The 27,259-nt window shown below is 45.3% G+C and overlaps 1 protein-coding gene across 1 annotated transcript in view; it reads right to left on the reverse strand.

Moving 5' to 3' along the window:
* The window catches only part of CRB2 (crumbs family member 2), a 36,383-nt gene that overhangs the window by 367 nt on the left and 8,757 nt on the right, over positions 1 to 27,259 (reverse strand). Inside the window, exons 2-12 of the mRNA XM_009998825.1 lie at positions 25,060 to 25,761; positions 22,588 to 22,783; positions 21,528 to 21,667; positions 20,886 to 21,068; positions 20,138 to 20,251; positions 8,866 to 9,810; positions 7,502 to 8,058; positions 7,007 to 7,172; positions 5,377 to 6,244; positions 3,886 to 4,002; positions 3,309 to 3,435 (exon numbers count right to left, since the gene is read on the reverse strand). Coding sequence (XP_009997127.1) covers positions 3,309 to 3,435; positions 3,886 to 4,002; positions 5,377 to 6,244; positions 7,007 to 7,172; positions 7,502 to 8,058; positions 8,866 to 9,810; positions 20,138 to 20,251; positions 20,886 to 21,068; positions 21,528 to 21,667; positions 22,588 to 22,783; positions 25,060 to 25,761 — 4,115 coding nt within the window. The remainder of the gene's footprint in view (positions 1 to 3,308; positions 3,436 to 3,885; positions 4,003 to 5,376; positions 6,245 to 7,006; positions 7,173 to 7,501; positions 8,059 to 8,865; positions 9,811 to 20,137; positions 20,252 to 20,885; positions 21,069 to 21,527; positions 21,668 to 22,587; positions 22,784 to 25,059; positions 25,762 to 27,259) is intronic.

Below are 27,259 nucleotides of genomic sequence, written 5' to 3' on the forward strand. Positions count from 1 at the left end.
CCCCCCCCCAAGGTCTAAGTTCATCATTTGGCAGCAGGTCCTGCCCACAGCTCCAGCACTGCCCCACAAACCCAGAGTTCTGACTGCACCGGCCCTGTACGGTACCATGGGAATGTCTAACAGAGATCACTTCATAAAAAAAACACTGATTTCAGTAATTCCTGGCAATTCCCTGTAAGGCTGTGGCTGTCCCAGGACAGGAGTTCAGGGCTGCTGTTGCTGTTGAAGACTGTGTGAAACCATCATACACCTGAGCTGAAAGCACTTTGAGGGCCTTTCAGTTGATGACAAAAAAAAGCAGTATATACAAACCAATTATAAATACACTCTGTACAACACTCCTTAAAAAGTATACATAGAATCTTAATCTGCAAATTAGTGCCTGATTTCACCCTGCCTTTTGAAGCAGATGTAACTGTGCCATTGCTGCCTGAAAGGTGGAACAGAGCCAGAGCAACTTCAGGTGCAGCTCAGCAGCTCCTGCTGAGGGGGAGGTGTGGGGCAGTCCATGGGGCAGGAAGGAGGGAGGCAAGAGGCTCACTTGGAGCCAGTGGTGTGCAACGGACTCGCCTGGAACCAGCTGGAACAGCGACTGCATACACAGTCTGCCTCATACTTCTACATCCATGTCTTCATTACCAAGCCTTAAGGACACTGAGAAAGGATGGAACTGCTGCTGCAAGTGCTGAAAAAAGCTCAAGGTCAAAGCAGACCCTGCAGGTACATCTCCTCCTCATGGCAGGGCCTATATTAACCGCTCCTCAGGTGGCACCTTTAGGACACTGTCCATCTCCAGCCGAGCTCCTGCCACTTCTTGCTGACTGGGACTGTAGGTTCCCTCTGATTGGCGCCTCTTCCTTGCAGTGAGAATCATGAATATGAGGCCGATACTGAGGAGCAGTAAAGAGCCACAGGCTACAGGGACAGCTACTTCAATTAGTGGGGAGGGGAAGAGAGCACCTGGAGTCCCCTTCTGTAAAAGAAATTAATGGACAAACAATGAAACTCCAGTGGTTACAATAACTTTAAGCTGAAGAACCCAAACAGGTCAGAGGAGAGTGGAAAAAAATTTACAAAGGAAAAAAAAAAGCAAAAGCTCTGTACTTGAATGGAAAAGGCCAAGGAACTAGTACCCACCTGAGGGCACCTGCACAGAGAAAGCTCATGTTCATTCGTTAATCTCTCAGCAAAACACATTCAAACTTACTATTTTCTAAATTGGACTATTTTTAACACAAAGGCAGTAACATGTTCTTCATTTTTCTAATTCAAAACTAGGGTCACTCTGCAATGACAGCCTTTAACTGGCAGCTTTGGTGAAGCTGAGCACCACAGGGCCAAGTTATAAACAGATTTACCACTGGAACAGTTTAACCATTTCAATACTTCATGCAGGGCACCATGGGCAGAATTACCACAAGGAAGAAAAGAGAGGATTTCTGGAGCTGGGCAGCCAGCAGCCAGCAAACCTGAAGGCAGCCAGTGTGTGGGACCACTGCTGGAGCTGCAGCTGGGCCCTGCAGCCCTCTGGCTAATGAAGATAAGGCTCAGCTCTTTGTTACAGGTGCAGCAGAGTCTGAGCAACACTTCTGCCTTTGTCAGATGAGATGAAACCATCCAAATAGTCTCACACACTCCCTAGTCTCCTCCCTGCCTTTGGTTTTTCACAGCAGGATGGCCCCTTAAGATATAAATAAAGGGGCCTCCTTACCAATGTCAGACTAAAATGCACACGTGTCACCAGGAAAGATCTAAACACTGTTAAAAAAAAAATTAAAACTATAAAGCTAATGCAAAGTAATGTGAATTTTTCAGTAACCTGGAAAGTTTCCCTGTTCAAGGGAGATGGAGAGCATACAGGGCTCAAGTACTGAGGAGAGAAATGTGGCCCAGTGAGTATTCTTTATATTCTGGTGACATTAAGGATGGTATGGAGCACAACAATGAAAAAAATTTAAAATTGTAGAATTTCTGTCATTTGAGAAAACTTTAAAATTACAATAAGCCTAAAAATAAGAAATATTTCTTACTACAGATACTTCCTATTTACCACTTTACAGATAAAACCAAAATAATTAAAGTTTGATTTTTTTACAGCTTTTGGATGCCACACAATCCATGCTAATGTCACAAAGCAACACAGCACAGGAGGAATATTCCCAGAGCACCTGAAAGTCCTGCCATTTTTAAATTAAGTTCAAGCTGATTCTCTGAGCCTGGGAAAACTCAAGCTTCTCAGGGTTAGTTCTAGCTTTGCACAGCATGCAGGTTAGTCACCCAGTCCCACTACAGGAGGTTTCAGCAGCCCACCCTGCTGCCTCTTGCATGCTCTAGTTGCTGCTGTTGGGAGAGAGGAGCAGGAGAGCACAGCTCACAGCCGTGACCCTTCCCAAATGCAGCCTCCTCCCTGCCCCTGCCACAGGCACTGGCCTTTGAAGAGGGAAGAGGCAGTTCTGCAAAAAGTTTTGGGGAATGATGAGAGTGGATACAGGGATCTACACAATTCCTGAGACAGAGTAGAGAGATGCCTGAAGGAGTCTATGCATGCAAACTGGGAGTGCCCTCCTGGCACAGGCATTTACACAGCCCTCAGTAACAGCAACAGCAGCAGCCCCCCTTGGGACACAGCCCCTGCCATGCACAATGGGTTAGTACATTCCCAGGCTACCAGACAAGCTACCTGTCCATGCAACAGCTTTACAAAGAAAAAGCAAGTTATGATTTAACAGCTTCCACACTGAATTCAGCCTCACAAGCAATGCTGAGGCATCACTGAGCCTGCCCCACCCACCAGCCCCTGCCCATCAGCAGGATCTTTCTATCACTTTTAGCTTCACTTCATCTGACTTCTCCAAACACATCAATTTCTACCCAGATGATCTACTTCTTAATCCAAGAAGAAATATCAGCCAAAATTCCATTCTCCAAGAAACTGGGGGGGGAGATGTCATATCTCTTTCTATAGGTCCAACAGCAGTAGTTTGATTACTGTTCTAGGAGTCAGAAAATCTAAGGAAAGTTGGAACAGCCCTGAACACCACACTGCTGCCCATGCAGATACTGACAAGTATTTGCTGCAGTTGCTGACATGCTGGAGACTAAACATCCAACAGCAAAGAAAAATAAATTTCCCACTTCAGGTCTTTGGTTCCAGCTGTCCTCCAGCTGTGCTTTAGCCAGGACACAGGCAGGGCACTGTGTGACCTGTGGGCAGTGTCACTGACAGCCAGCGCTGTGCTGAGCCCACCGCTGCTGCCCCCCACAGGCACTGGGGGCAGGAGCTCCCAGGAGCCAAGGCAAGTGCTTACATTGATGTCGCAGCGCTCCCCGGTGTAGCTGGAACTGCAAACACACTCGTACTTGTTCTCAGAGTCCTGACAGGTCCCTCCGTTCTGACAGGGGTTTGGATCACACTCGTTTATATTAATTTGACAACTGGAAAGGAAAAGTGTATTAGAATTAAGTGAACTTTTTCATATATGTTCTTGTGCCATAGAACACAAGACCATGCAGTCTGTAACAGCGTAATTTATTTGAAAAGTTCCTGTTGTATCTTTTTCAGGTGCTTTCTCCAGGGTCCAACAACAGGAAAGTGTCACCCATTCATACCCATCCTGCTTTTGACAGTTCAGTGTGGCTGGAGCCCCTGTGGGTCTCTACCTCAGTTAATGAATTCTCATGAGGCACAAGAACTACCTGGAATCGGTTCACCCTGCAAAAATTGGTATTGTCAGCAGGACCTGTCTCTTCTAAAAGTAACTGCTAGTTTACAGTTTAGGAGAAGTTGTTGGAATGGCAAAAGGAGATGTAAGAGGATAAAGCATCTGAACCTCCTCAGCTATCCCACTGACGTAAGAACCAGAGCACCAGGAAATGAGCACTTACTTCCTTCCAGTGAAGCCTGGCCTGCATGAGCAGTTGGCTCCCCAGCTCTCACTGATGCATTTGCCACCGTTCAGACAGGTGAAGTTCTTGCCACACTGCTCGGGTGGGAACGGCCATCTGGGAAAAGCAAGAGGCAGCCTTTAGCACAACCCATTCTGGGGACAGATAAAAGTGTGCTTGGGGCTTGGTAGAGACTGGGTTGACGAGGGTCATAAGCAGCCACTGGAATTTATAGGAAGGAGTCTGGTACAAACAGAGAAGGGAATAGTCCCAGAAACCATCTGTAATCAGGGTGTTACTTTGGGCACGCCCAGAGAAAATGAAGGAGCTGTGGCAGTTCTGGGACTTCTCTAACAGTTCCCTGTTCTTGCTGATAGAAATACCAACAGAGATGGGATACTGCTGGAATAGAAACCACAGCACAGCCTGGTGACAAAGAGGGTATTGCAGGTCCCAGAAAACTATCTGCACCAGAACAGAGTAAAAACAGCAGGGAATTCGACCTGGGTAGATTAGATAAATATTTACATGGCTGAATTTCAATCACCTCAATGTTCAGTTTGAACAGGCACATAGATGGAAGTCTAAGTAACATGTTGATCCCTGCTCCTTTACTAATACAAGACATAACTTTGTGACTAAAATATGCTGGAGTTTTTTGGTAAGGTCTGTCTATATAACATTTGTATTAGTTTGGAAAAAAATACAACCAAGTCCTTGGGTGTCGGAATGCTGTTAATCAGTCTAGGTGTAGAATGTATTTTTATCTAGTATTATATGAAATAATTTGTCAGGGTAATGTTTGTGCAGATGTAGCAGCAGTGGGCACCTTCATGAGCACAGGCAGCTTCCTACTCCCAGGCTTTGAAGCTGGCTGTGTACCACTAGTAGCAAAAGTAACCAGTTAGGAACTCCTGCTTCAGGTAATTCCTCTAAACCCAGTGTAAAAGGTTTATCAGAAACAGGAAGCTCAGCAGAAATTGGTTTGTTCCTCTTCTGCACTTGGCCCAGGGACCACACACTTATCTGTGCTGGGACCACTTCCATCACCCCAGGACACTCAGTGCACCTGAAACTAGAACACAGCCTGCTCCAGCCTCCTCTCTTAAGTAGGCCAGTGGGATTTTTGTTTGTTCAGTTTTGTTTTAAATCTATACAGGAATATGCCTGAGGAGAGTAAAAATCCTGGATAAGATTAATTTCTTGGGGATTGAAAAGGGAAGTGACAACAGGCTACAGTACTTTAAGCAGCTCTGAAGTGTAACATGGGGATAACTCACACAAGAAGGAAGGATCCTTGTCCCATGTGAGGCTGAGAACCTTTCAGTGGGGATTTGGACCTGGACAGCACCTTCCAATTACACAGCAGAGTTTAGGTGCTTTACCTACCAGATACTTGCAATGAAAAATTTTCCCAAAGTGTCCCAAAGTAAAAGCCCAGTTTATCTGGGGTTCCTCTCACCCGTGCATCAAACCAACCAAGGCACTTACTCGCAGCGAGGTCCTGAATACTGAGGAGGGCACTTGCAGGAGTACCCATACACCCCATCAATGCAGGTAGCTCCATTCCGGCACTGGTGCCGCACGCAGTCGTCGACATTGATGTCACACCTCTTCCCAATGAACCCCCGAAAACATTCACACTGAAAATCTGCTACTGCATCCACACAGTCCCCATGCACGCAGGGGCCTGACTGGCAGTCATCGATATCAGCCTCGCAGAGCAGCCCCCCCCAGCCCGTCCTGCAGGCGCAGCTGAAGGAGTTGAACAGGTCCTGGCAGGTGCCGGCATTGAGGCAAGGGCTGGAAGCGCAGACATCAGCCCCAGTGCAGCCCAACTGGATGGTCCTGCTGCTGGACTGCTGGAACTGCTCCAGCTGGGGGTATGGGAGGGGGGCAGTGAATGGCAGGTAGATCCCCCCTATCTTGACTTGTCCAAGGCAGCCGGTGTAATTTTCAGCCAGCACCACCAGGGTGTTGTTCTTGAGGAAGTCCAGGTTCCCAGCGTTGCCTTGCAGAGTCATGTTCACAGAACCATCCACACAAACCCACCATCTAGAGGAAGGTGCAGTGGGCTCCTCCATTGCCAGGGAGACGCTGTGCCAGGCCCCATCTGTGAGGGGCTGCTGGCTCAGGAACTTCACACCTTCTATGCTGTTCCCACTCCTGATGTCCACCAGCAGGGAGGAGTTCTTAATAGCTATCTGGAGGGAATCCACTTCTTCCACAGCCCGAAGCAAAACAGCATCTTCATCCCTGGTTCTGAAATCCACGTGGAGGCTGCTCAGAGTTCTGGTCACTGAAGTGTTGGTGGTAAATTCAACAGCAGCAAAACTATGGAATGTTGCGTTAGCCAGACCTATAAACAAAGAGGTGGAGCACCAGGGATTAGAAAGACAGTTGGTGTCATGTTTGAGACAGACCAATGGCAAACTCCTGGCAGGTTCCCTCTCAGGAATCATGTAAGCTTAGTGTGAATAGGATTACAGGCCTAGCTGCTGGCATCCTTAAAGCTCTTCCTGATTACAACTGGATCTTTTAACCGCAATATCCAACTCTGGTGGAGCAATTTTTACTCCTCATTTTCACAGCACTGCACAAAAAAGCAACTATTCCCCTTTTACTGCTAGAAAAACTAGAACATAATTCAGGAAACTAATACATCCAAAGCTGCAGAGGTGGCCAGTGGCAGAGCTGGAAATATCCTGACATCTGGAGTTCCAGAACACTTTCCAGCCACTAGACAACACTCCCTCCACACCAGGGCATCATTAACTAATGATAACATCATTAACTAATTTTCTACATTCTCCATAGTTCTGTCTTAGAAGAGAACTGAGACACTTTAACAATACTTAACTGGGTCCTACTTGATGAAATAAGCTACGAATAATGCTGCAGAGAGCAGGATGGTCCTTGTGCTGCAGTGATCCTAAGGTAGACAGTCATTCCACAGAAGTGGACAGGTTCCTCCCTGACCAAGTCAAAGCAAGTGAAGAAAAGACCTCTGAGTACCACCTTTGGTCTGTCAGAACCTGGTGCAACAGTACAAACTAGGAATACTTGTTACAGACTGAACCTGAAGGACTTTACCAACACATAAGCTGTGAACAATACTTACACACATATCCTGCTAGAACATCCACACAGGTGGTAGCTTCAGGACATGGGTCACTTTCACACCAGACTCTCTCTTCACAAAATTTCCCAGTGAAATTTGCTGGACAGCTGCAATGGAAATCATTCCAAGTGACAGTGCATCTGCCACCATTCTGACATGGTTCAGACTGAAAAACAAAGTAGCAGAACTTAGGAGCAGCATAATTCATCTTTGGATCTAAGAGAGCTTGGTAGCAGGAAATGTGACAAAGATTAGTACAAGCAATGCTTGAATCAAGGAAGAGGAGTAATTAAAATAGTGACTCAACAGCCGTAAAGGAAGCACAAGGGTCTCTGTGCTGCCCAGGTTCACAAACTACAAATACTACAGAGGAGCTGGAGAAAATGTCGTACTTAAAAAACACCTTCTCATCTTCCTGGTATCAGCAAGAGTCAAACTTTTCTGTAATCACAGATCTATAATAAACAACTGTACACATGTGCAGTGACAACATACCTTGCAGGTATCATCAGAGATGCAACCATTCACAAGATTATCTTCTTGAGTCCTGTTCAGGTCCTGTGGCAGACTGTAGTTCTCAACCTGAAAAAACTGTACTCTGAGGCTGTTCAGTTGGATGTCCTGCAGACAGCCTTTAAAATACCCTCCCCACATATTGGTTCTCTCTGGGTCAGGATGTCCACCAACATGCACTTCATATCCTGCTAAGAGAGGCCTGGCTTTGAGCTGTCCCAGCTCCACGTATGTGTCTGACTGATAAACACCAACAATTCCTTCTTGGAAAGACAAAGCTACCAAATGTCTTCTCCCATCAACTACATTTTCAGGAAATGTCACCACATCCATAGGTTCCATCTCTATGCTCAGCCTGCCGCTCCTCAGGTACAGGGTGAGGCGGGGCTCGGTGGCGTTGCTGATCTGCAGTAGCAAACCGCTTGGTTTCCGACTACGAATGAGAAAGGAGATGTTGAAGTTTGCACCAAGGCTCTTGGAAAGGGTGAAAGAGGCAAAGCTGGTGGAATTCTCTACGCCAAATGTTGCTGCTGGGTGCTCTGGAAGAGAAAAGAAATGCACATCAGCTCAGTGACAAGGGGCATGCAGCTGGCATATGTTCTAAGCTGCTAATGAACGATGCAAGACTTTTCTTCCCAGCGTTTCCAACACGCAGTGTCATTGTGCTCTCTCCCTGCACAAGTCTGTGGAATTAAAGATTAGATTAATATGTCCTTGATTTCTCTGGAGGGCATGAATTCAAGCACCCAAGTAGTAGGAGGGAAACAGAGTTCTAGCAGAGCCCTTGCCAGGCAGCAGATTTTCTCAAGGACTTTTAAGCTACAAAGTTGCTTTTAAAATTGGCAAATTTGGTAACAGCAGAACAACTTTGTACTTGTCCTGTTTAGGGTGCAGGAGTGAAACAAAAAACTGGCACAATATTAACATATGCCTTGCAGGAACAAAAAAATAAATGCCAGTAGATGTGATTTTAACTCAAAATTGTCAGAGCTTCCTTTAAGTGTCTATCTATAAAGTGGTATGTTCCTAGTCATCCTCAACACAGAAGCTTAAGATCAACTTCTTTCACAGTCAAACAACTTCCCTGCCCTCCTGTATTCACACAGATCTGATACAAAGATTAAATCAGAGCCCCTGGCTCAACAAGGAATGACCTGCACCACAGAACTGACATTCGCTCCTTCAGGAGCACATGACAGAAAAGGGATAAGAAATCTATTTAGAGAGGTTTTTCTCACTGGTCAAGTAGAAAATACTGTTTCCAGAGCTAGCATCAGAGCTTACCTAGGCTCTTTGAAATACCAGTCAAGAGAGGAGCTGGCAGGCGTCAATCAGGCAGCACTTACCGTATGAGCAAGCTGGGCCTCCGTACGGCCTCGGACAGTCACACCTGAAGGTTGTCCAAAGGTCCACGCAGCGCCCGCCGTGAGAGCAGGGCTGGGAGAGGCACCACTCTGTCCGGTCACAGCCCTGCCTCACCGGGGAGGACTCCCCCATGGGCAGATCCACTGGGAGCACAGGTTCAGCATCTACCTGAAAGTCTTCCAGGCAGCCAATGAAGCCTTGCTGGCTCTGTGTGTTGTTTGCCATGGGCTCCTCAGCACCTCCAAGATACATGTTCAGGAAGGCCTGGGGAACTGAAGCAGTGCCCTGTGGGACAGGAGAGCTCTGCAGGCAGACACCTGCCTCACAGGAGCCATGCCAGAGCTTCAGCTGCACAGTGCTGTTCACAACAACTTCAACTTTATGCCACTGTCCATCATCGACTCGCAGCCCCTCCAGGAGCAGCGGGTAAACGGCATCCTCCCTCTTCAGTCCTGCATGCAGAATGCCATCCAAGAGCTCCAGGAACAAGTACTCAGCTTCATGGCCTCGGTAGAAAAGAATAGCGCTGGGCAAGGTGGTTCGGAACCGGAGGGAGACGCTGGCAAGCTCATCTGCTACATCCCTCCTGCTCTGATTGTTCATGGGCAGCTCAATGAGGAGATACCCTCTGGAAGCAAAGGAAAACGTTGTTGGTGTTGAGCATGTGGCATCATAGAAACCAGGCTGGCACTGGCACAGGTGGCCATGGCTCTCAGCTTGGTAGGTTGGGATGCACAAGGCCTCATTTTGGCAGTCATGCGTCTGGCACCCAGTGAGCTTGACAGAGCAGTTCTTCCCTCCCCAGAGAATGCCATCCTGGCTAGGGACACAGTGGCAGGTATAATCAGCAATGCCATCCTCACAGACAGCTCCATTCTTGCAGGGACCCTCCTCACACTCATTGATGTTAACAGCACATTCCACACCTGTGAAAGAGATGTAGAGAGGGGATCTCACTGTGGGGGGCCTGGGCTGCCCCTCAAGCCAGCCTTCAAGCACAGACCGCCCGCCCCAGCACTGCTGCTCCCTAAGCCATTCTCTTCAGGAAATCACCCCAAGAGCTGCCAGAAAGAGGCCCCGTGCTCACTGTAGAGCGGGCTGCCACTGCCAGAAGGGCCTGAAAAACACATTTCTGTGCCCTCCTCCCAGATGCTTCAAAGAAGGTGCCATTGACAGAGCTTTGGCCAGTCCAACAGACTACCACCATCTGCCAGGCAATCTCAAACATCACAGGAAATGAACATGTAAGGAGAGCAAGCAGAGGGTATTAAAGGGGCAAAACAGCACAGACAAGAACTTTGTGCTTCTTTCACACATAGATTTGGTTCTTTGAAACTCAAATTAAGTCTACAGATCTGACTTGAACATGTTCTGGGCACCACTCTTGCACACAGCATAAAAATGGGAAGTTATAGGAAAACCTCAGTGAAGAAATTTCAGATTTCCAGACGACCCCCAGTTATAAAACACTCACAAAACTCAGTTAATTACCAAACAACAGACAAAACATGCTCCACACACATTTTGCCACACGTGCACTAAGCTGATTTCAGTCCTGTCCAGTGCTGCAGAAGTGATCGGGCTAAAAAGTACTGCACTGCAGTTGGTCTCTCTCCTGGAGGAACATGTATCCCAACAGGGCTCAAGTAAATTACATGACATTACACTCAAATCTGGTTAATGAAAATCTGTTGTCATTTTCCTAAGCATCTCCAGACCGACAGAAGAGCCCTTCTGAACCAGTTCACTTTATCTAGCCCATAACATTGGTTTTCACTAATCTTCAGAGACAGTCACACAGATAAACCAAGCATGGATTATCCCAAACTAATAGCATTATACGCTGAATCTAGCTAGCAAGCACAACGAGGACAGCAGAAAGAGAAGGAATTCACACACAAAGGAGGGGAATCAAAACACAAAAGACATTTGTAAAGAGAAGCCACTAGGAAGAATGTGCATGTCAAAGAGATTAGAGTTGCCTGAGGGAAAGAGCTGAGGGGAGATGGGGCATTATGAGCATCAGAGTTGGACTTGGTGTGTGATAAAAAAAAAACTTAGCAAACAGACAGCTTCTTGAATATATGCCTAGATGGTTTGTCCACCCTCATGCCCCAGCTGTGCCCCACGGGCAGTCCTGCACAAATGTCTAGTACTCTGCTGCCTGACCAAGCTGCTTTACCTTTCCCAGCCACAGTGTTTAGTTGCTGTTACCAGCGTTCTCTCTAGAAAGAGGCAAAGGACTCAGGTCCAAAATGTCAGGTTGTGTCAGTGCAGGGACATAAGATGTATGGAGCTCTGGGAAGCACTGAAATGCCAAGCTCTAGGAATGCTGCACTTGCCAGCTGTGCTGGAGCTGTTGTGTAGGCTGCATTACCTCAGACTCCCCTAGGACAAAGCTCTCTTAGTGACATAAAATAGAACTGCTCTGTGTAGTGTCTGTGGAAAATCACTGAATTTGGCCAACACATCTGCCTTGAGCTCAGCTGACAGACCGATTCAGAACTGCTAATACTACCTCAGCACAGTCTTTTATGTACAGCAATTAACGCTGGGCGGGCTCAGCACACAGAACCGGGGGTGTGATCTTACCTGTAAAGGAAGCAGCAAAGATAGAATTAAGATGCCGCACAAAGCTATGGCCACATTGCCTGGCCATATGGTCAGGAAATGTGTCAGAATAAACAGAGTATAATGGACATCTCTGGGCCTGGAGAATGCCAGTCTGGGACAAGACACGAAGACTTCAACAGGAATTATGAAATATCAGTAGAGCAGTAGAACTATGAGGAGTGAGTTTTCCAAGTTAGCAGCATTTTGGAGGGCTCTCAAAACTGTAAAAGACAAGTTTGCAGTCAGATTTAAGGGAAGAGGCTGTTGAATGCATCAGAAAGATAGGCTGGTGTAGTCCCAAATCCTTGAGATGCTGCTCATTTCAGATCAGAGTTGATGATATTAACCAGGGCAATGAGAAGACAGCATTGGTTTGGATAACAAAAGGAAAGATGCCGTGAACTCCTTTATGGCTGAGAAGGCTGGGAGGCAGGGTCAGAGTCTCATTTTCCCCTATCACATTCCTAAGCCTGAGTGCATCTCCTGGGTGCTCCCTCCATTGCAGAGCAGCAGGAGCACCTGCCCAGGCTGTCCCCAGCTGCCCAGCTGACACCTGGGGGGGGTGACAGCTTCACACCAGGTGGCAAATTAGTCCCTCCGGTGAGTGCACAACCCCAGGCTGGTGGCTAATTAAACACCATGCTCTCCCATGGGATGCAGCTGGTTTGAGTTCTTAAATAATTTGTTTGGAATGGGTGAAAGAATAAGCTGACAGTTCAGGTCTTTACACACTGCTGTCTAACCTCACAGCTTCCACACAGGCGGGCAGCTTCTTCCTAGAGCAACAAAAACCACATGAATCATCTTTACCACTGTCACAGTTTCTGCAGCACACAGCCAGCCTGTACTGGCCTACAGCAGAAGGAAAGGCCCTCTCAGACAACACCAAATGGATTCTTGCCCTCCTAGAAGCCAGAGAAATGCCAGATGTGAACTGGGAGCAGTTTTTTTTTAAAACAAACTGGTAGCAGAGGAGACTGTGCAAGAGTTCTAAAAATCTGGCTAATAAATTTTTTTCCTGGAAGCCATTGTCACCTCTCTGAACAGTTATCTGGTGCTACATCCTTAACTCCTTAGATGCCTTACAGTGGCCATACCCTTCAGCACCAGTTGTCTTGCCCTCTCTCCTCCTCCACTATCACCAATTTTTTTTGTCAATTGTGTTTGAATACCTCCAGTTTGATAAACACTTCAAAAAAAGGCAGAAGATTTCAGTTGCATATTGCTTCCTAGATGTTCATTTCAGCACAGGAGTCTCTAATGTTGGGCTTTGGCTGCAGACAACAGAGTGTAAAACGAGAAGGGTGTGCCAGCAAAATAAAGGAACATTTCCTACTTCAGAAAAAATAAGGCACAGTATCCAGAAGTACAAATCATTTCCTTATCCAAGACCTGACAGTTGTGTCTTAGCAAACCCACTGGAAAGTGGATATTAAGAAGTTCAGAAGTATTTTTTTTCTCTAGGAGCAGCTTAGGCATCCCTATAAACAAGGGGGGAGGACAACTCCATTTGACAATCCGAAGTTACTCTTATGCAGAGAGTAACCCTCTAAATTTCTGAGGTCAAATGTTTACAATTATTAAAACTATCAACAGTAAGAGCAATGTTGCCAATCTAGTTCATTACAACATTAGGAGAATTTATAATGTTTAAAGAGTTTTTTATCTAGTTAAAGACTAAAAAATGCAAATCAGTAGAATTTGTTATCTGAAAATCAGACAAGTGTTATTAAAAAGGCTGCTATCTGGAGACAAGTATTTTCAAACATTCCAATTAATTCAACAGTGTTGAAGCTAGCAGAGCCAAGCAAACAGCCCACATGGGCTGGGTCAGAAACACACAGAAGTCACTGAGCTGTAACAGCCTGCAGGATTCCAAATACAAATCTATTCACTAGATTCCACAGTGCTACCGATGTGGTGAGGACAGTCTTGTACCATAGATGCAAGTGTTACTAAAATCCATACAGTTCACCCCTTCCCCAAATGAAGGTAATGATTAGAGACTGCTACTAATAAGCAAAGATTCATCGTATACATTGTAAGAATCACATACTTGAACAGATACCCAATATGTTAAAAGAACAAGCATATGTAAAGAGAGATACTCCAATTTAGCTGTCATATAGAAAAAACCCCTTGAAGGACAAGGTTTATTCATGGGCCCCATCTTGAAACACAGGGGTTCAGTGGGGCTTCCTGGCCAGCACTGTCTTGCCCTCTCCCATAAGACAGCTGAATTCCTAGCAGCCTTTCCCTGGTGCATCCTAATTAGGGTTTGTATTATTATTATCAAAAGAAAAAAGGAGAGGAGGGGGAGAGGGGGGAAAGGAAGAATTAGCTGCAACAAACGGACCCGACACAATTATATTTGCACAATTACTGCCATTTCCATGGCAACCCACTGCTCTGACCTCTCTCCCACCGTGCACTACTACTCAAGGAGACAGTGGGGGAGGAGATGGAGAAGTGCATAGGCCAGCAAAGGGTTTGTCCTCTAGGTTAAACCAAAAACTACTTCTCAGTAAAGGAATTTAAATCATTAAAGCCAAAAGGAAAATTGGAAAAACACCTGTAAAGAGCAAAACTAACGTTTGACAGAACTAAGAGGGAGGGATCTGTGTGTTTACACAGTACCCCTGAGTACAGAAGGAGGACCCATGCCTCATAGCACCCTGGAGCCAAGTACTGCAAGGAGCCAGGCAGAATTGTAGCAAAGTTGCACACAGCACAAGGATGGCTCCGCAGGCATTCTGCGGCAACAAGGAAATTCCTTGCCCTAAACTTTCCGAGACAGAACTTTAGGTCTCTTCAAAATAACATTCTTCCTTTCTAGTCAATTCTTGTTCCTTCTCATGCCTCCAGCTACGACTACTCTCACAACCAGCTCCCTGCCCTGGGCAGGCACACAAACATTCAGGACACATTGCAATTACTGTAGAGATCTCATTACCTGATAGCAGAAAAATTCCCTTCAGGATCACGCCAATCAGCACAGATTTCATGGCCGACTCCTTGTGGACATTTGTGACAGTAAAGGGAAAAAAAACGGGGGTGAACTGGGGGGAGGAATGATAAAAAAAGGCTGGACTGAAACAGCAGAATGTGTGCAAGCTCCTGATGCCAGTCAGACAAAAAGGGATTGGAGATAAAACTAGCCAATATAGCAGAGACCTGCGCTGCAGCGAGATCTAATCCAGCCTGCTCTGACCCTCCCAGCTGGCCCCTGTCAGTGCTGACAAGAAGAATGCCTGCTCCAGCAGATCCTCGCCCTGTGCCTTCCAGTAATACCCTGCAGGATCCACAGCATTAGCCCCAACAGTAAAAAGTCAAGGGAATCTCTTGCACTTGTTGCCTCCCACGTGAATATGCCAAATTCCATGAGTAAGGCCAAAATGTTTTTTTCTTTTTATAGCTTAAGCCAGAAAGCTGCATTTCCACCACTGTGGAACAGCCAAACCATAGCAGCAGGGAGGGCTCCAAGTGCAGCAAGGCCCTGCTGAGCACTTAGCACTGACTGACCCAGGGACCAGCAGCTTCCTTCTTCCAGGTGCCTTGTTCTGGGCACTTGTGAGCAGAGGCATTTCCACTCTGCAATAGTCACACAGCAAAGTCTCAAGTGTGAACTACCATGATCTGCTTCTCTCAAGTCAACCTGAGTGGCAGGAAATTCCGAGTTATGCTGACTGTACTGGTTCAAACATGGGACTGCAGAACCAAAGCTTTTTCTTTCCTCATTAACTACCTTATAAAATTAGCTGTTGCAACCTCATTTTTCTCTCTGTGGTTCTGGTTTTTGGTTTTTTTGTTTATTTTTAAATGTGGTTACTTTCATATTGTAAAGTTCCTGGAGCCAGACTTAAATTTTCTTGTTGTAACAAAACCAGAGAAGATTCTTATTTCTGTGTAGAAATGTTATCTGGGAGCTTCTCCCCAAGCTTGAAGTGTCTGTTAGTATCAGTGTCAGGTCCAAGCAAACAAAAAATCCCACATCTCAGAGTCTGGAATTTGCTCTAGCATTATCACTTTAAGATATTAAAAGAAAGCATTCTGTCAACTCTTGTAGCTATTTTATTCATTTCACTCTGTCAAAACATGCCAGTCAATTTTACAGATATTTTAAGTGGGAGGGATATCAGGAGTGTTTGTTTGGAGTCAAAATGTCCCAGATAGTCATATCTTGGTCCTAAGCAGGCATAGATCTCCCCTAGCACAGATTTTAAATACTATCTGTATTAACTAGTGTGACCCTTCTGTTATTGTTCAAGAGAACACAAGTGTTTAGCTTGTGCGCATTCAACCGTCTGCTGCAGCAATAAAGTGGAACAACTGTGAAGACAGGAGAGCATTAAACCCCTCTAAAAAGAACCATGTATTGATTTATACTCACACATGTATATATTTACATACACACAGTCCATCTGTGTGCTGCTGATTGGAAACGATATCGAACCCAAATCCATGTAGCATAAGTCAGCACAGATTCTGATCCCCTCCCAGTCACTACATCTTTTAAAATTAATTACAGGAAGTATTTCTAATTAGAAACTGTGATTGCTTCTTTTCCCAGGATCAGCTTAATGATACAGACCAGGGTTCTCTTAGACAGAATGAGGATGGAGAAATACACAGTCACAAGAATTCTGAATAGTATGTATATATGCAAGGTAAAATACTTAAATAAGACCACTTATAAGCCAAAATGGTGGATCACTGAACATGTTTCAAGCTATGCACAACCGAGGAATAACTGCTTCAGTTCTTTGGAACTGGAGGATTCTGAAGAAATTTAAAGTATCAGATGATTTAATCCCCATCCTTAAACACTGGCAATCATGCAAATTACAAGATTCAGTCATGGTGTTTAAATTCAGAGATTTATTTTGTTCCTAATAATTTGTAAAACTTCCTGAACATCAAGATAAAGAGCACCAAATATGTCAGAGGGTTCTTACCAAAAAAATGTCACAGAGAGTGAAATTTGAATAGAAATCTCCAAATTTCACTTAGGTTATTTAGATTAGCAACTTTCTCACTGTGTTGATAAATGAGTCCCAGAAATTGAAGACATTTTTTCCAGGCTTCAGAGACACCCATCCTAGACTCAAGAGCTAGCCTTCCTTTAAGGAAAGGGAAGGAAACTCTAGTCTGCCTGAAGTGTACAGGGCAGTTCATATTGCAAGTGGTGGCCTCCTGGCAAGCAAATCCATTATCACACCTTAAGAAGACAGCCATTTGACCATGCCCAGGAGAATTCTTGTCTCTCTGGGATGCTGCTCTGACCAAGAACTTGTCTGGCCTGATTCTAAAGATGACATTAAGCTGGGCTTCACCCATTTTCGTTAGCAAGGAAGTCCAATTTAATTCAGAGTTGCTCCACCACTAATAATCCTCTCAAAAGTCTTTAACCATGGTGAGCTGGCTGGCTGTGGTCAGAAAATCTATGCAAAGGGCTAGCTCAAAACAGACTGTGCTGTCACAAGCATCAGAACCTCAGAGGACACTGTTGATCAAAGCTCACCTGACAGCCAGACACAAGCAAGACCTAGACTGCTGCGTACTCTGTGGCAGCAACCTGGTCAGATGACAGGGAACTAAAAAAGTCTGATTAACCATGGTGCTAGGATAAAGAAAGGAAATGCAATGTGGAACAGAAGGGAAGCAGGGGCAGGGCTCACCAAGGGTTCCCTAGCTCCCATCAGGTCTATTTACCCAACAGGATCCTGCTGAAGGGAGAACAGTTCTCTAATCTCTCTACTGTCTTAACCTTTTAGCTGCCCTTTCTGTGGAGGCTACATCTCTACACCAAATCTGACATCAGGAAATATGTGCACAAAAAAAGTAATCTGCCCAAAGGTAGTTAGAAGGAAGAAGGTTCTCCCATTTATTTCATGATCCATGACACCTGTTTGATCTGGGCTAGCACTCTTACACAGTAACCATTAATAGGCAGCTGCACAGAAGATATCCTACTTCTTTAAGAATAACTGACAAAGACATGGTTGAACAAAGTAAAATGGTCAATAAGCACTCTAGTTATACTAAGACACATTCCCAATCACAATTCCTGCCAAATTTACCACATCACCCTCTGATTGCTCATGAAAGCAGAAGCATTCCTCAGCCATGTACAAAAAAGCCCTGAATTTCACCACGCTCACAAGGTGTCACTGCCAAGAGATGTCTGGAATTGAAAAGCTGGTGCTCCTCCTCTCTCATTCAGGCTGGCCAACACATTGGATTTTAGGACTCTCCCTTTCTAAAGACAACCTTAGCAGTAGTGGAAATATGAGTGGGAGCACTCAGGCCATTTAAAAGCTTTTGAAGAACAAATGAGCAGAATTCCACTTAAGTGATTAAATCAGTTCCCATTCCAAATGGAGTTACCTGTCTTTCAAGTCCTCACCTACACTGTTACTTAGTACACACATGATGGACCAAAACCATTCCTATGAATAAAAAAATTCACTTTGGGGTTTTTCTAAAAGACAGACGTTTCCTAATACACTTTTTCTCTTGACCACTTTTGACATAATTTCCAAGATCATGCAAGATTCATTCTGATGCACTGACCAGACTCTTCAGACCCCATTATGCGGTACCCTCAGGAATGAGGCACCGCTTCTGCAACAACTACATTTCAGAGGGAGCTGGCTCATCTCCCTGCACTGCTGTAGCCTGAGACAGCACTGAGGCAGTTAATCTGCAAAGAAAGAATTTCTCCTGACTCACATTGTTATCCCAGTACTCCCCAAATTCCTCAGAGTGAAGAGAAAAAAAAATACAGAAAGAACCCCTGCTGCCCCAAGAAAGCATTCTTCATCAGAGTAGCGAGTTCACTTTAATCAGTGGAGGCAGTTTAAGCCCAAGTTCAAGGCAGATCTAAGCTGCCACAGAAATGTGTTTTGAACAGAAACATTATGGGAAGCTTCACAAAGTTGTTCTGTGATCCTAATATGAAGTAATAAGCTGTTTACCCAGCATGACTGTACTGGGATTAATTGACAAAGAAGAGGAGATTAATTGCTATTATTTCCCTGTCAGCTTCACTCCTCCACACACACTCACTGATCTCACAGACTGCTCCCAGCCCTTCTCTGTGTAATGTGTCAGAACTAGCTCAGCTGAGACAAAGTCCTTTACCAAAAGCAATATTCAGAAAAGCAACCTGCTTCTAATCCCCTTCAAGTACTAATGAACCCAAATTCGATGCAACAGAATGAACTCTAGCACTCCTCTGCCCATCACCCAGTGTCTCTGTCAGCTTTTCTGCCTCTGAGCATGTTAAGAATTGGAAAGGATTAAACAGATCTGCAGTTCAGCAAAGCACAAAGACATTCTGAACTCTGCAAGGGTGCTGGGGCACTGAGGGAGGAAAAGGGAGCAGGGCACATATGTGAGCTGGAATTCTGACAAGTAGGATAAACTTTAAACCGTCTCTTTGGACAAGATCTCAGTTCATGAATACAACATTACAACCACCTAAGAAAGTAGCAATAAAGATCTTAGATAAAAGGCTTTTTTCAAAGATCTCACCTGCAAACGCAAATTTTTCTTGGCCTACCCTAAACGAGGAATCCAAATTAATCAAGGAGAGCCAGAAATACACCCCCGAGAATTCAGCCCAGTTACAGCAGGCGTTAACTAGAAGCTGATTTGAGATTCTGGGAGCTCAAGTACCTGTGCAATGGTCTTCCAGGAAAGAGCTGCACAGTTATGCCAACATAGCCCAACCACCTTCCTATGCAATAAAGGCCCAAGACTATCTCTGGAATGCTGCTTGCTACCTGCTGTTCCAAGAAGTTAAAGGACAAGGGTTTCTTCTTCTGGCTTCAAGTTTTCCTTTTTCCCACCAGGTGGCAGCCTAGGAACGCTGCAGAAAGGTTACATCCACCTCAAAAACACAAGATCGTGCTGGGGATCACCCTTCTTATAAACTACTTTTTGGTGTTACATTGCTGAAAACAGAGTACACATCGAATTTAAAGATGCAGAACGAATATTTTAAACAAAGATTAGGTTTAGTATCAGCTAGCAGCATACCTTCCCAACAGAGCTGACGTGCAATATCCAACATCTCCTAGCTTTTCAGCTAGAAAACTGAGACCCATTAGGGTCAGGCAGGGCATTTGTGTAAGAATCCAGACTCCCTATCCCTTGTAAACAGAGAAGGCTTCATTTGCTCACATCAGAAAGACCTTCTGACCTCCTAACACAGCAGATTACTGCCTTCAGCCAAAAATCACTGGCTCTTATCGTCCAGAGGTGTTAGAGAATGCAGATGTTTTACACATATGTATGCGCTGGTGAACCAATCTACTTCAGTGAGTAGCTTGTGACAACTAAAATGCATCACCCGTTTTTTATTGAAAGCTCGTTTTGTTAACCTTGATACAATCCCTTAGGAAAGAAATAATCTTCATAGCCTACCCACTTCCTTGACCAAAATCACACAGCTTTCCCATGGCACTTGAGCCCTGAGCTGCAAGCATTCCCACTGCACCACTGCCACACTCCCTGCAGCTCAGCCCAGTCCTGCTCAGCAGCCTGGGCTACCCAGGGCTAGAATCCAGTCCTGCAGCACCTCAGCATTAGTTAACCAGAAGGAGCCGATCCCAGCCACCCCCTCACCAACATTACCTGAATAACCTGGCAGGCAGTGACAAAGGAAGCCATTAACAAGGTCCTCACAGAGCCCTCCATTCTGACATGGCTGGGACTGGCACTCATCGATGTTAGTAAAGCAGGTCTCCCCTTTGAAATGGAAACACAAAAAGGTCTCTTAAATGCATCAGTGAAAGAATCTGAATGACAACTGGATTCATAATTTTTCATACTTCATTTTTTTGTCATCTAAAAATGCAAAAGAATTTCTTGAACTATACGTATCTGTAAACCAGGCAAACTATGATATTTCAGTTGAACAACACAAAGCTTCTTGCTCCAAGAGCAAGATACCAAGAACCCGCTCTTCTACCCATTCCAATTATACATGTGCTGTCATGAGAGTTGTCTCATCAAGGTAACACCTAGAATAGTTATCTGGGACTCCATGGAATCAAGTTTACTCTGATGAGACATTTCAGATACCCCTCAGGGATGAATTCTGTCATAGGCATGAGTGACAAAGAGAAACACCCTGGCACCTGCATAGCCAGAGGGCATTCATCAAAGCACTTGGAAAGTGCGCGGGCTGTGACCTCAGCCTGCAGCCAGGCTCCCTGGACAGGTGATGCAAGTCAGAGAGCTGAATGGATCCATCCAGCACATGAACCAAAGCACCTTCCTGGTGCATTGGACTGCCCTCCCTCTGAAATACCAGCCCTTCAGTCAAACCATAAAGCACCTATCAGCTACAAATAGGGTGACCATTCACTGCATAGCTCACCTGCAAAGCCTGGCTGGCACCAACAGAGGAAACCAGCTGCCTGGCTATAGCTGAAATCACTGGGGAAGTCAGGTTGTGCTCCATAGTGGGCTGGGTTGGATCGCTCCAAGCACACACCTCCGTTGTGACAGGGATCTGCTGCACACTCATCCACATCCTCCTCACAGTGCTGCCCCGTGTAGCCTGCCAGGTGACATCAGTGTCAACATCACACACATCCTCACTGGAACTAGTCTCCCAAATATTGTGGCTGCCTTGAAGGTGAGAATATGACCCAGAAGATACTGCAGCTCATCTAGCAGGGAGTCCCAGTGCCCTCCACCTTTACCACCATGTCAAATGCAGGAGCCAAATAACAAATTTGCAGGAAAGTATTACCTCATGATAGAAATAACATATGATGGAACAAGGCAGAAAACAAAATTTTATAATTGAGAATCAGGGAGCATTTCCCAGCAATGAGATCAACTGGATCTTGGGATGAGCTGCAAAGGGCAGCAGTGGCAGCCCCGCTCTTTCAGACAACAGAAGATCACACTGGACCATGCAGCATGATCATTATTTACTCCTTCAACAGAACACTTTGGCATGTGTTCTCCATGGCAGTGTGCCAACACATCATAAAATAAATTTCTAACCTACCTGGCCAGCAGGCACAGCTGTAGTTTTTCACTCCCTCCACACATGTAGCCCCGTTCAGACAGGGTTCAGAGGCACACTCCAGGATATCCAACTCACAGTGGTCCCCCTCAAAGCCTGTGTCACTGCAGTCACAATGGTACCTGTGGGGCAGCAAAACAGAGCAACGCAGAAACTATTAATTTAACTGCAAAGCCCAGTATAAGTAAAGAGCAAATGGAGCTGTTGGTCTTCATACCCACTTGTGGGGCAGAACAGGAAGACAGTTCTATCTGCACAAACAGGCCCTGATAATGATCAAGCAGGCAGCCCTCAGCAGCCTCTGAGTTCACACCTTATATATGAAGAGGTAAATTCAAACACACAGGTGTGTTCTCAGCAGTTGCCTTTGCTGTTCATGCTCTGCAAATCAATTCCCTTTGTGTCTGATATGCCAGCTGGAAGCAATAACAGGAATATTCTCCTACCTTCCTTTAACCATCCTAGGAGTTCTGCTACTGGGAGGGGGCCTTCTCTCTCACTGGCATAAAGCACACTCAGTTACTGCCACTGGGACATACCTTTCATTAAATCCAATCCCCCCCCCAAATCTTCTACTACTTTTCATGGGTTACACTAAGAACTTTAGATAAGTTCTGGTATCTAATTGCCCAAACAAAACTGATTTCTCTCACCTGTTAACAAGGTCATGACATGTCCCATTGTTCTGGCATGGCTGGCTCGCACATTCGTTGATGTCCACCTCACAGTGGGTTCCTTGGTAACCTGGTTCACAGGTGCAGGTGTAGAACCCAATGTAATCATTGCACAAGGCCCCATTCTGGCAAGGGTCTGAATCACATTCATCTATTTCAGCCTCACAGTTTATATAGGAGTTCTGCTACTGGGAGGGGGCCTTCTCTCTCACTGGCATAAAGCACACTCAGTTACTGCCACTGGGACATACCTTTCATTAAAACAAACAATCCCCCCCCCAAATCTTCTACTACTTTTCATGGGTTACACTAAGAACTTTAGATAAGTTCTGGTATCTAATTGCCCAAACAAAACTGATTTCTCTCACCTGTTAACAAGGTCATGACATGTCCCATTGTTCTGGCATGGCTGGCTCGCACATTCGTTGATGTCCACCTCACAGTGGGTTCCTTGGTAACCTGGTTCACAGGTGCAGGTGTAGAACCCAATGTAATCATTGCACAAGGCCCCATTCTGGCAAGGGTCTGAATCACATTCATCTATTTCAGCCTCACAGTTTATACCTTTGTTACAAAACAGAGAAATACCTGTGTTACAAATCCAGTAACTATATCTGTGCTGTCTGGACTGACCTGGAACCACCAAAGCCATGTCATCAGCCAAACCTGGCCAGCATAGTGATCTGTTCTAATTTTGCCATAAGAATATTGGGAGCTCATGAACAGCATGTGATTCTTACAAATTAAAGACCTTTATTTTTTATTTGCAACCAAAATTATTTTGTCTAGACTTTGCATTTTAGTCTATCAACATAAAAAATAATTTCCATTATTTGCTTCAATTTCTTCATTCAAGTTGGCTGAAGTAGCCAGTCAGCACCTCCAAGTCACATCCATTTTCTGGGAAAGCTATTACATCTTCTTAGTGCAGTTCTTAAAAACCTAATGATAGCTGATTTAGTTTGAGATCCTTTGAAGGCAGGGAGGACAGGGATGGAAAGAGAAGAATCCGAATGCTACTCAGTGTTACTTACACTTTTAGATAGGATACAGCTCTTACAGTTTGAATTAGACATGGTACCCCTCACTTGTGTTGCACTGCTGTTCATCAGATCCAGTGTTCTATCTACATCAGAGGCAGCGGCATTTTGGGTATGGGAAAGTGATCTCTACCTGCTTCTCCAAAACATTGTTCCTTTTGTTTAAATAATATTTGTAACTTGCTTTTAGATACCTAGGAAAAAAGCATTAAAACAGTGCAAAATGCTAATTACAGTGATACTAGATATCAGTAAGTGATTTTATTCTGAAATGCTACTAAAAATTAGGTGTTAGATCCAATACTACTAGCCAAAAATAACAGCAAGTCATGCTTTTTCAGTCCAAAGTCTCAACTCTCCCTAACTGAACAGGACCTCCTGCATGACTTCTGTGCAACTGTTTGACCACACTATATTCCACCTCTTTGAGTCCATGGCCTGGCATCACCTCCAAACCTGAGTCATTCCAGTGGCACCTGCCAATCCATCTAATCCCCACTTCTTGGCAAAGGCTCACCACATAGTGGACATGGCTATCCTAATCCTGAAGGAATGTGGGGCCCCTAATCTGCAGGTTCAAGCCTGTCAATACCCACACAAAACTTCCTTCATCCAAATTCCAGCTCCAAGAACCAGAAAACAGCCTGACCTCACTAGCCAATGGTGACAGAACTTCTGGATGAAGCACTATATCATAAGGCAAAGCCTCATATTTCACATCAAAATAACCTAGAGCACAAGCTCCCCCAGCTGCCTGGGTCATTTTATCATTTCCTTGGCAGTGGAATCCCACAATCCTGAATTGAGAATTCAGCATAAAGATAAAAAGGAAACTGGTTTGCAAAGACAGAATTATGCTTGATACTCAAAATCAGTCATAATCTTAAGGCCTACACAAAAATTCTGCCTTTTTTTTCCCCTTCATTTCTGTTATTTTTTATCAGAGTGAGTCAGCATCGGGGACTGCATTCCTGATGTTGTAACTTCTCCTCATTCCACTGGTAATCAGCAGCATTCCTTCACAGCAACCTCTTAAAACACTTTAGTCTGTGACAAGGAGGAAGGCTGAGAAAGTTCATGTGCTAGGTGGTACCAGGCAGACATGGGCGCAGTACAACTGCATTCCACCCTGATGAACAGGGCTGGGGGCAGGAGAACCCCCCACTGCTTCCCTCACAGATAATTCACAGGTGTAGATTACTCTCTAAGCCACCATTAGCACAGATGCACAAAAAAAAGGATATATTTATGTCACATGCCAAAAAAACAATTGCTGGGTGTGAAAGAATTGGAAAAGAAATCTCCAACTGAAAGCCTCTTTATTCCAGAAAAATCCTGCAGGACTAGTACTGCAGACCAGACAGGCAGAGATAAGTTCTATCTGGAAACACTGAGTATATGTTTCCTGATAATAAAGCTCTTTTCTTGTGTATCTCCCTTAATTTTATACTGAGAGTTAATCACATCTACTTTGTGTCTAGTACTTCCAAGTCACAGACAGTCCCCTCACTTTCACTCTTGCATCCATGTCTCTCAACATCCACACCATCCATGGCAATCAAAGCCTCAACTATTTCCCAGAAGCGACAACAATCCCTACACCATTATTTACACACAATAGCTAACACTCCAGAAATACTAATCATGCAAGAGAGGTTTTAGTCTCATGGCTGTACAACAACAGCTTCTCAGGACAGCTACTAACACTACAACACCTAGCAGCAGGCTAATGTGGCACTACAGGAGCAGCCAGCTGTAACCCAACTATCCAGCCAGCACCCGCCATGAAGGGTACGGTACCTGTGTAGCCAGGGCTGCACTGGCACAGGTAATGGTCCATCTGGTTCAGGCAGGTGCCGTTGTTTTTACAGGGCCGGGATGCACACTCGTTGATGTCTATCTCGCAGTTGTACCCCTGGAAGCCAGGCACACAGAAGCAGCTGTACTCGTTCACCCTGTCTCGGCAGATGGCTCCGTTCTGGCAGGGGCTGGAGGCGCACTCGTCGATGTTGTCCCCGCAGTCGGCTCCGCTGAAGCCAGGCTGGCAGATGCAGGAATAGCCCCCAGGACCCTCGACACATGTCCCATTGTTCAGGCAGGGGTGGCTAGAGCACACAGAGCTTTTTGTTTGGCAGCCTTCTCCAGTCAGTCCTGTTTGGCATTTACAGGTGTATCCATTTACACCATCTACACACTCGAATCTAGGATCTTCACAAGGGCTGCTCTCACACTCATTAATATCAATGCTACAGTCAATACCTGTGAAGCCAGGCATACAGATGCACTCATATTCCAGGAGTCCTGGGGTTGCGCTGCAAATCCTTTGGGCAGGACACTCATATTTACTGCATGCGTCATAGAGGAGTTCACAGTTTATGCCCATGTAGGCTATAGGCTCCACAGGGCAGGTGCATTGATAGCCCCCTTCCAGGTCCCTACAGCTGCCACCATTTTCACATGGGGATGAGGAACAGCTGCTATCATTTTCAGAGTATGAGGTTCCTGTTGAGAAAAGAGACTTTTTGTTAGTCAGCACTTGTAAAGTTCTTCTGTTGATCACCATGTATAGCTCAGAGACTGCCCACCTAAATTCTACAGTGCAAGAGGCTGTTCCAACCACTAGCTGAGAAGGATACTGGAGAATGAAACATTTACTATAAAGAAGACAACACAACACACCTTCATATGACTGCAACTTGGAATTTCTTGCTAAGTCAAGTGACTAAATGGCTGTTTTTTAGGAGGCACTCACAAAGCAACCATTTCACTTGTGCTTATTCAGCCCTGCTCTTTTGAGAGCAGTGAAACATATCACCATAAATCCATTCACAAGATGAACTTTGTGTTCAACAACGCCTTTCAGCTGTAGAGCACATCAGTCACTGGGAAACTCCACAGAAAAGGAGGTGGAGAGTGGACACTATCCACAGCTCACCGCCCTGGGCCCTGATGCCTTCCTGCTAGTTTTCACGTGCCATGCTCCATGCTGAGGATTTGCCAGGATCATGCAGCATCACTTCTCAGATGACCTTACACATTCTTTTTACTCATGCCATCATGACCATTTTTGGTCATGTTTGCCTTGCTCTGGTGCACCTTCTACACACCACGTAGTTAATCCGTGTCAGTGGTTTTCTATCAGCTCTCTGCCCCATCAGACCCCCAGTCTTTGTACCTGAAGGTGGAGGCATCCGCTTGGGGGCCTGAAAAGGATTTATAGGACACTTTGGTTTACAAAAGCCTGCCCCTGCCCTGACCTCCTCAAAATTCCTCCCACCAAAAGACTGTAGAGCTTCTAAGTCTTCTTTTAAGAGGCAGTGTTGACAGGGGAGAGAGGGTGCCTAGGGATTTAGACATCCCTTTCTCTTTCCTCCATCATCTCTAGGCCCACCCCACCCCTCCTCTCTCATGTGACACTGGGGAGAGCTGCTGAGCATTGCACTGTCCAACAATCTCATTATTCTGCCATCAACCCTTTTATTCTCAGATTCCCAGTCAGGCAGAAAACAAGGATGACGGAATCTGCCTGGAATCTCTGCAGCAATTAGAGTGGGAGCCCAGGAAACTATTTGCAAAAGAGCTTTACTAGGCAGGATGTGAGCCTTTGTACACTTAATGAGTGACCAGTCCCAGCCTGCACTTTCCAGCGGCCAGGAGCACTGTATGTGAGACCAAGTCCACTGCATGTCCAGAATGACTCCGATTTGCTGCAGATTCCATCTGCAAAGAAATTCACATCTCAACAGAAGCATCAAGCACTGCTAGTGTAGACAGGCTGAAGCCACTTCAAAGGCAGAGTCTTTGGCTCCTATTATGTACAGTCAGTTTAAATGCTTCTTGCAAATATTAAATCCTTTGCTATTCCCTGTCTTTTCCTACGTTCCTTCACAATAGACATATCTTTCTGCACCTTTTGAGAGAAATGCTGCATTCTTGCATTATTACTATACTAGCTTTAGCTACTTTTTATGACAAGATATTTTTTTAGTCAAGTCTAAAA

This window comes from Chaetura pelagica, unplaced genomic scaffold (genome assembly GCF_000747805.2).
Source record: "Chaetura pelagica isolate M959 unplaced genomic scaffold, ChaPel_1.0 scaffold405, whole genome shotgun sequence".
In the NCBI taxonomy this organism is placed as follows: domain Eukaryota; kingdom Metazoa; phylum Chordata; class Aves; order Apodiformes; family Apodidae; genus Chaetura; species Chaetura pelagica.